Source organism: Alosa sapidissima, chromosome 11 (genome assembly GCF_018492685.1).
Source record: "Alosa sapidissima isolate fAloSap1 chromosome 11, fAloSap1.pri, whole genome shotgun sequence".
NCBI classification, from domain to species: Eukaryota; Metazoa; Chordata; class Actinopteri; order Clupeiformes; family Clupeidae; genus Alosa; species Alosa sapidissima.
In genome coordinates, this window is record NC_055967.1 from 19,203,773 (window position 1) to 19,213,901 (window position 10,129).

The 10,129-nt window shown below is 41.6% G+C and overlaps 2 protein-coding genes across 2 annotated transcripts in view; both read right to left on the reverse strand.

The window, feature by feature from the left end:
- nup93 (nucleoporin 93) overlaps positions 1-6,039 on the reverse strand; it is a 32,894-nt gene extending 26,855 nt beyond the window's left edge. The window contains exons 1-3 of the mRNA XM_042109921.1: positions 5,695-6,039; positions 4,992-5,178; positions 2,943-3,060 (exon numbers count right to left, since the gene is read on the reverse strand). Coding sequence (XP_041965855.1) covers positions 2,943-3,060; positions 4,992-5,170 — 297 coding nt within the window. The 5' untranslated portion in view covers positions 5,171-5,178; positions 5,695-6,039. The remainder of the gene's footprint in view (positions 1-2,942; positions 3,061-4,991; positions 5,179-5,694) is intronic.
- A 1,367-nt stretch (positions 6,040-7,406) lies between these two features.
- On the reverse strand, positions 7,407-8,205 carry mt2 (metallothionein 2). Its single transcript, XM_042109948.1, has 3 exons — positions 8,045-8,205; positions 7,853-7,918; positions 7,407-7,643 (listed from the first exon to the last, which is right to left on the reverse strand). The coding sequence occupies exons 1-3, from the start codon at positions 8,067-8,069 to the stop codon at positions 7,552-7,554; spliced, it is 183 nt and encodes a 60-aa protein (XP_041965882.1). The 5' UTR covers positions 8,070-8,205; the 3' UTR covers positions 7,407-7,551.
- Between the last annotated feature and the right edge of the window lie 1,924 nt (positions 8,206-10,129).

Here is a 10,129-nt window from a genome sequence, read left to right on the forward strand (position 1 = left end):
GCTTCTTTAGGCCTCCCAAGGTCGGGCACAAGGGCAATCAGAGACAGAGAGAGAGAGAGAGAGAGGAAGAGAGAGACAGATAGAGAGAGAAAGAGAGAGAGAGAGAGATACCATCCACCCTCCCTCTCCACTCTCCCTGCCCAGCATTCATTCCTCCACCACCTTTACATCTCTGAGCAGGCAGGGCTCCTGTGCTGAACTCAATGCCCTTACAAACATATGTGCGTATGTACGCACACACACACACATACACACAGAGGAAAAGAGATAGAGAGGAAGAAAGAAAGAGAAAGAACGAGAGCAAGAGAGTACAGTATGCTGTCAAGGGCTATATTAGCATATTCATATCCACAATATGCACCCTGAATATGAGATGCAGGATGGGGGGGGTTTGAGTGGGCGCTAACCATCAGATGACGCCTGAGCGTCCCTGCAATGACAACATCACAAACCTGATGGCCTGGGAAGCATGAGTGTGAGTGTCCCATGAGTAAGGGATAAGCCATGACACAGAGCTCCGGTAGCAGGAATAATGGAAGCTACGGTGGTAATGCGACGTCAACACCATGCACCCATTTGGGCTGGTGTCCACCAATCGCGTTTTTTGCGGTGACAGTGCCCTCAAGCTCATTTTCAGAGCGCTTCGGTCAAGTGTTTATTGTTGCTATGTTACCAAAACCGTCTGCCAGCACGTCTTTTTCGCTTATACAAGACTTACATGCCAACTTGCTGATATAATAGACATATTTTCATCCCTAAAATGGACTTATATGTACGACAATTGGGAATTCGACCCATCCATCTTTATAATGTGATGTAACACAGCTGTGAAATGCTTACTGAGTGAGCGGAGAATGGACCTCACATGAACCCTGAGAGCTGTTCGCCTGTGATCCTCCGCCCCTCAGTGAGAGAAAGTGTAATGACTGCACCATCACGGGACAGTCGATTTCAAAAGGCCTAGTTGAGAAGCACGTAATAGACTGGGACGTGCTAAGGACCTGGCTAGTACACAGAGGAGACTGAAGAGGTATTTTTCAAAAGCCTTGCCAAGTTCCACTTAAACATAGGCTATTACCGATATAAATCTCTTCATATATACAAAAGCGACTGAAAAATGAATGACACAGTTGTTTAAGACAGAAATCTAGGGCATAGCCTTAATTTCACTTGGCACAAAATGTCCTCAGCCAAAAATGAAGGCCAAAAGCAGTTTGATGGAAACATGAATAATTGGATTGAGAGGTCAATCGGCTTTATCTTTAAGGACAGTAATTACACTGAGGCTTCAGCCATAACGTAATATCATAGCAAAGAAAATGATAAATTCAGAGCATCTCATCAGACCATTCCTTCATTCCCTGCCTCCCTCCCTCCGCAAAGGAGAGATATGAGCCTTACACTGTACGTTCTCCTCTTCTCATAATCCTTGGCATTAACCTTTACCGATTATGATGCGATTTCCACACTCCAACGTCTAAATTTAAGGACATCACCCTTTGAACAGTGTATGATTATCTGACAGCTCGTCCCCAGGCTATAGTCATGCACATGCGTCAACTGATTGGCTCTGGTAGTGCTTGTACTGCCATCTTGAGTACAAACATGTTATTGCAAGTATATGAAATTAGATAATGATGCTGATATTTCTGAACATTTTCTCAACATTAATAATTCACATTTCACAAATTCCTTCTCAGGAAAGTCTTTTTCTACTAAACGCCGGAGAACACAGCCAGATGCAAGGCAATTGAACTCAATTCCATGGAGAGAGGTACATTTGAGCAAGGGATGCTGCTGAACAGCAATTGCAAAACTCCCCTTGTTACACAAATAATATAAGAACAATAGATTCATAGGTACCGTAAATTGTCTCTAACAAATGCTGGGCAGACATACTGCATGTTTCTGTAGTAAACAGCATATTTTTGTACACAAAACCTCTGAGTCCAAGCTGGGTTCTGCAAAGTGCCGAGACATATTCATAAACTGAATTTAATTGGATAAAACCTTTCCTTTCTAGCAGGTTCTACAGCTGTGGGTTACAGTTCAGCTCTGGGTGGCAATTTACCAGTGCGTGCACATTTGCAATATGGGTTTATACCACAGAAGAAGAAAACAGTAGAATGACAATCATATTCAAATCAATGTTCCGTGTTAAACATAGAAGGAACAGTAAATCATCCCACAGGAGCCATGACAACAGGTTCATATATGAAACATATTTGATTCCCCATGGTCGTTAAGGATACCTCAAGGAATAGGATACATTCACAGGTTGACCAGAACACTGAACACTGATATCCACAGCGATAAATGTGATATGATATCTCTGAAGAGCAGGAAGTTAATTATGAGTGCTGTCTATATTAGTATTTCTTACACTCCAAGTAAGGGGCAGAGGGTACTGCAATTGGGTCTGTATGTTTGACCATCCATCTGTCAGTGTGTATGTGTTTACATAATTGAAAAAAAAAATGGTCTGATTTATGGTGATTTTGGTCCGAATTATGACATAAGGGTGAGAGTCACGTTACATGTTGTATCTGGGGTTTATCTATGGTTCCCAACTCAATTTTTGCAAGGATTATAGTGTGAAAGTGAATGCATGCATGGACATGGCTGTGCAAGCCATGTCCACAGCCTTTCTCTGTACTTCACTGAGGATGTGTTGGCACATATGAAGGGCTGTCGATTTGTAACTGTAGCCAGGTGGTATGTAGCTGTGTAGCATATATGTTGTGTAAACCACCCTCTCAACGCCTTAAGAGTCGTATTAGTGACAAAGCTGGCAGCCTGGGTTGTTAGCTCAATTGCTAGCACGCAACTCCCGATCCGAGGTGCTGCAGTTTGCGGGTTCGAGTCTGGGCTAGTGCAGGGCTGAGCCGCGCGGTAAACACAAGTCAGGTTACAGATGTGGAGCCGAAGCGGCACTGCCTCACCTGTATGTCAGTGTCCTTCACAGGCTCGAGGGGCTCAAAGGTGGTGGCTGCGCTGAGACTCTCCAGTCGCTGGGAGATGTGGAAGATGTCCAGGCCCCGGGAGCCCAACAGGATAGACCTGAGGAAAGAAAATACAAGGGTGAAATGTTAAGCACTGATCTAGTTACACACAGACAAAAAGGATGTGAAAATAAGTGGTTAGTTACAACAATGAATAATTTTTGCGACATTAGTTTTCCATCTAAACAGCTTAAAAGTAGCCTAGAGGACCAGACCCAATCTGTATAAGGGTCTGGCCACGAATAACGTAATGGCCCAACTCAAGGGGCGGCACCAAGCACGCATTTGAAAATCTCATCCAAAAAGGTCCGAGGTTCTACCGAGCATGTCAGTTTTGCCCCCAAAGCAAGTAATCCTCCTACTTCATCATAGGAACAGTTTACAACTGACAGACACTGACAGAGCAAGGCTATATAGCAATAAATTGAATGTGGGAGCACTAAACATTCAGGGACGCAAATAGGTATAGTCAGGAAGAGGGACAACTTCTCATGGACATGCTGTGGTGCAATGGCACCAAATTCTTTTTGGGAATTCATTGGGTCCTAACTACACAGGGGCATTTGTCAAAAAATGTACATTTTGTAAATGTAAAAAGGCTGCTTAATGTACAGATCTGTACTGTGTCCATGCAGTTATCCTGGAGCAGGGTCTTACAGTGGGCAGAGCACACTGATGTGGTGAAATTAGGGCTGGGCGATATGGACCAAAAGTCATATCCCGATATATTTAGGTTGAATATCGATATACGATCTATATCCCGATATTTTTTCCGCAAAGTTAGAGCTGTAAAATTAAATGTTCAGTCAAATATGAGTAGTTTTATTGAAAACTCACTACTCAAATAACAATAAAATGTACACATAAACTGGAGTGCCTTTTTTTAAATCAAAGCTCCGTAAGGTGCACATTTAAATAAAAAAAATATCTTAAATAAAAAAAGCCTATAAAATAAAATAGGCCAATCTTTTTCTGAAATAAATACATTTATATGAGAAAAGTAGCGTGCAGTTTCGCAGCAGTGCAGAGAGCTCCGGTCAGCAGCTTGCGTGGAGCAAGGATCACGGCGCAAATTTGAACTATATCGATATACGCGATATGGTCTAATTCCATATCGCATTTTAAAATATATCGATATATCGCCCAGCCCTAGGTGAAATCACCCCATTCTTTGACACAAACATCTGCGCTTCAGTGGGCAGTAACAGGTACGCCATGCTGTTGGAGGTGCAATTAAAAGGTGCATCACCATTGTGATAATATAGATAGGAGCTGGCTCAAAGAATAAAAAAGTATTTTTTTAGTTTTCGTAATTATCTATGTCTTCTGACACCGTTGCTACCATATGGTAACTATAACTAGCTATTTAATGTCTTTAGATTTCTTTATATCAGAGGTGCCCAATGTTGAGTTCCTCCGGTCAAGATTGTTTAAAGTTAATCACTCCTCTGAAATATTGCGATATCTTAAATATCGAAAGTAAAGTGCCTGTTTCAAAGTCAATGTCAGTGCATCTCAGTGCAGGTTTTGTTAAAAATGTTTGTTTCTTAATGAGATTTTCCTTTCCTCAAAATAAATTTGCTTCCCTTCAAGGTTGGATTTTTCCTATTTTTTTCATTGTGAGATTACAATAAATCACCAACAGATTATTTTTTATACCGTTTTTTAGTCAACTTTAGCAGAGGTGCCAATAATTCTGGAGGGTACTGTATAATATGACAATCAACTGTGCTGGACATAAAGTGACTAAAACAATACAATTTTGCATTCATTTCTTACGCATAAAGCTTTCACTGAAGCCTAGTTCACACCTGATTCTTGGGACAACTTATATCTGTCATATCTGAAAGAATATACGCCAAGTGAATGGAAAATGGTTGACAGTTATTGTATTGTACTTCTCCATTGAAGTTATTATGGTGACCCAGCAGATGAGCAGATGTATCCACCATAGACCCCTAATACACCCCCCCACCCCCCGGGACTCACGCTTTGACATCGGCGGTGTCCTGAGAAGTTCGTGTGAGTGTGCGGGCTCGCAGTCTCTCTCCAGCCTGCTGGATCTCCTGGAGATTTCTCTCGACATGAGGCAACTCGGATACAGCCTCTGTCTCTGCCGCAAGTTGTTCTGCCTGTTGCAGAAGCTCCTCAAAGCCCTCCGCGTCCATGGCGAGGACTGTCAGAGCCCCCCCAAACAGTATTGGTATGGTATTATGTTAGTGACTGAAAGCGTTGTTTGTGTATCAACATCTATTCAGAACAGTGGCATCACAACATCAACATTCAGCAAGATAAACTGAATTTGAAAAGCTAACGGGTAAACAAGCGGTCAGGTAGGCTATGGCAAATGCTAGCTAACTCAAGGCTAAGTTTGCTAACCTTATCATACGCTCGCAAAGCTACTATTAAAGCAAGACATATCAGGTTTAAGTTACACTAACTTTGTAAAACAGGTAACAGCTACAGCTTAAGTTACAGCATCAAGTCCTAACCAGTGAAATAAATAAGGACTACAACTGACTAGCTAAGTACTCTGGCTAACTTGTAAGGCAACATGCGCCCATGTATTACTAAGGGCAGTTGGCTGGCTAACACTTGCAACCGGCCATGAGGTATAAAGGCAGATAATCAATAACGTTACCAAACTATAGATAATAATTACTGGGGTATGTGTATGCAGATATTGACTTACGTCAAGAATTAACTTTTCGTTTTCAATTTCGCTGTGCACTCCCTAAATGTCTGCTTAATTTCACTTATCCTGCTGTTCCCGGTATTAGCTTACAAGCAAAATAGACACGCTCCCGGTTCTCTGGAGCGTATACACTCATTGGTTCAACCAGTTCAACTTCCCCCCTAAACTCCGCCCGCGTTTTCTACGCAACATTATTTAAAATGGTACGATACAGTTACTGTACAGTAGCCTATAGGCCCACGTTTCTGATCACACACTCTGTGTAACAGCCAATTCGAAATACCTGAGTATCTGTATGCAATAGAAATGACAGCCTATATGTGTGTGTGTGTGTGTGTGTGTGTGTGTGTGCGCGTGTGTGCGCTTCTGTCTATGAGATCCAGTAACATTGTGATAAAGGAATGTTAAGGACAAGTTCCAGGAGCATTGTAGGCTGCTCCTTTACTTGTCATAATGCTTCATAAGAGAAGCGTACCCTACCCAATGATTACAAAGTTTAAATGTAGAGAAATTATGTTTGCTTTGTTTCTCATTGGCTGTTGGCTTTTTCAGCCACCTTTACTGCAAATACTTGGAAATTCCAATTGCTCCTTCCAAATGACCACCTACCTAAAGGGTTTACCGCACTCACAGTAGCCTACAATGACCTAATGATGGTGATAAAGGAATGGTAAATCAAGTTCAACATCACTGTGATCCAATTTATAATAGCTATAATATATGCATATATTATGTATGATATATTTCAATAAAATGCAACTCAAAGTATAATTATTTTCACTGTTGATATTTGATAGTTGTCAGGGTCATCTTCAATCCATAAGATATAGTGGAGGGTTTCCCCCCCACCACCATAACCACCTTTTCACTGCGATGTCTGGGAGATCATAAGGCATCAGTGAACAAATTCCACACCTTGTGCTCAGTAAATAAACTTACCACAAAAAGTAAGGACATTTGTCTTTGGTAGATTATTTCTCTGTGGTAGCAATTATTTTTGGCAATACATCTCATACCGTTGGAAAGCCGGTTTAGTTCCCTTTCAAATGGTGCCCCACCATTTGAAGCGCTGCTGCTTATCCCATGTGCATGTTCCTTACAAATGGGGCACCATTTGAAAGGGTACTAAACAGGCTTTCAAACAGTATAAGATTTATTGCCATTAAGTATTGTTACTGCAGAGAAATAATCTACCAAACACAAAATTTACTTACTGTGTTAAGTTTAGATCACTTTAAGATCTGACCCACAGTAATTAGGCCATTACACACCAAATTGGAGCCCACCACAGCAGACTCTCAATATTCACCCTCAGATGCACGTTCCTGCTAAATTCATGAATGCTTAGGGCTGCCTCACTGTAATAAAGTGCATGAGGGACTCGCTCACACCCCTTCTCCAAGTTGCATTTATTCAGACTAAACTGCCACAACACAAGAAATGTGTTTGAATCACATTTTGGGTTGTCAATTTAGCAGTCATAGGTGCCATCCCAGACCTGTTAATAGCATTTTGAACACCCAGTCGCACTTAAGACATCTTAGATTGGACATTGATATTCAGCCCATGTTTTGGCCTACCTAACAAGCTTTCACACTGGTTGTTAGCATCATAAAGACAGCTAAAAATTAAGAACTTTTGCCAGATTAGGCTCAAATGTACAGTCTATCACCCACAATGTATACACAATATAAGGGGGACACACAAAATTGATATTAGATAGACATTTATTCAACATAAATGAAAAAAGACATGTTCAATGACAACACCTTCTAAATGCAAGGCGACTTAGCATTGAGAAACCACAAGCAAGACAATCATGTTGGAAAAAAGCTTTCAGGAATCTGCTATAGCTCATTGGCAGCAACTGGAATCACATGCGTTGTCCTTGCACACGCATCCAGATGCGCACTTGCTGCAGCCGGATGGACAGCAGGTGCAGCAGCCTGTGGAGAAGGTCAGACAGAAAAGTCAGCAAAACTAACAGAACGTGGACAGTGAAAAAAAACAACACTATACAATTAGTCAGCTACCCTCATACACGGATACAATGAACTCCATTCAGACCGACTTGGACAAGGCCATACGTAAGACATTGGTTTTAGAGCATCACTCAAGAGGGGTTGCAGATAAATTACGAAAAGGGAATACTCACTCTTCTTGCAAGAGGTACACTGGCAGTTAGTGCACTTGCAGGTGGCACCGCAGTTGCAAGTCCCAGCTGCAAAGAGAAAACAGTCGTTATACAAAACAGCGTCATAAAGATGATGGACACTGACAACAAGGACAAGAGCCATTTGACAAAACTCTAAAGGGAATGCGTGATAAAATAAGGTATGCTACTTACTCTTGGAGCATTCGCAGGGATCCATTTTATCGAAGTTTTCCTTCTTCCAAAAGGCTTCAAGAGTAGCGAGCAGGTTATGACTTCTCGTCTGTGAGTCGCTGGTGAATGTAGTGACTAGACACACGCACGCCTTGTTTTATAGCTGGGGACACCAAGAGGCCGAGTGCAAAATTGTTTTCAGCTGCACACGGTTTAGGCAGATTGGCAATCACGCACCATCATCATACTGTGTGAAAATCATTAAACTATCATCAGCTGCACCCCGCCTTAAGTTAGTTCGCTTCGTCTTCGGCTTGTCATGTTATATAATGTGCATCGCTTGCTGTAACGACTGAATATCAATTGCCCCCTATTTAGTCCATTGCGTAACTGTATTGACACCAGGCTGTAGTATTTGTTGTTGTTTTGAACTGTGTTGACATTGCTGCTATAACAAATGCATTGAGGAAAATAATACTACAATTAATAGAGACAACTTAAATACGACTATAACTTTAGACCCACTGATTTAAATTAAATATAGCCACATTTTAGACCAACATAGGCTACATAGCCAAATTGCCTGCTGTAGCCTAATATTTTTCACTATTATTATATGTTACCACGTACAGTAGGCTAGGCTATATTGTAGCCTAGGCTGTAGGCTAATGACTCATATTGAACTCATTGATCACGTGGGCACTGAACGTTTTAAATGGTGTTTTAGGGAACATAGAAAACCCTTTTCCAATCACACGTAGGCGACTAGTCCTATTCCAACAATACTTGGACATTCATTGTCACCCCTTTTGTCATTAGCCTAATTCCTGGAATTTGTGGCAAAGGCAGTGGCTCGCCTCTGCACACGAGCCTACTTCCGATTCAGAGGCTACATTGTTGTTGGGAAAGGAACGTCTGCTGGCCGTGTCTGCGCTCGTTAGCCTATGTGCTGTGGGCAGAACAAACAAATCACAAGTGAATCACTTTGCACTCGTTCTCTAGCTCGTGGCCGCAGTAATTTTCCGTTATTTCTTCACCGCCAATAGTTAGGAAGGACATCACGTGCAGTTCAAGAGGAGACCACGATTATAAAAACATTGTAGTGATTCAAATGTTTTCTGTGTTGTGGGCTATAAAAGTGCATAGCTGTCAACATTGAGCTTTGAAAATAAGGGAGATTTCCCGGGTTTCTCACTCAGAATACGGGGAAAATGTCAACATTCGTCCCCCAACGTTGGAAGGGTTGCAGTATTAGTCAGTTTCATAATTGCAAGCTCGTGCATTGGTCAGCTAATGCGCCTAATTGTTAGGCGTTAATAAAGACTACTTTATTTACGCCTAACAACAGCCTATATTAATTTGGTCAACTTTATACAGCCCTAGCAAGGCTAAAGTTCTGTAGCCTAATCGATGACCCTGTGCGCTGTCATTCTCTCTCCTGCGCAAACAAAATGTGTGCGTTCCAAGTAAAGTAACCTAGTGCGTAATTCTTCATAAAGTTGAACAAATGCATTTGGTTATTTTAGAGAGAAAATATAAATAGCCTGTCATGCAGTTTATGGGCTACAGTGCAGAGTTGGGAAGTTATGGTAGGCCAACTTGGAGTGAATATACAAACAGGGGGAATTATTTCTCTACTCGTAGCTGAGTGGTAGGCCGATACACACAGTACGTGCGGCCGTACACTATGCAAGTGCCACTGAATCGTGCTCTCACCACAACCACGCCGTCATCTTAAATATTCTCACTGTCGCCTTCAAGCAAGCAAAACGATGCTTTGAAAACATGTTTCGTTGGAAAGGCAAGGGTGTAGCAAAAGGACAACAGTTTGAGACTGACAAGTCCGATGGTAGAGCTAATGTTATGAGATTGTTAAAATACGGGATATTTACGGGAAAATATTACAACGGGAAGACAGCGGGAAAAAAGTTAATAAGATAGCCTATAAGATAGCCTAATTGGTAATATCACCACACTATTTTATATATAAATGTTCATGAATAAATCAGAGTCTCAAAGTTCGTAGGCTAAGATTTTAACAGCCTGTAAAATGACAATTACGTCATATAGTCAGCTGAGGCTTGACAATGAGGGTACGTTCACGAA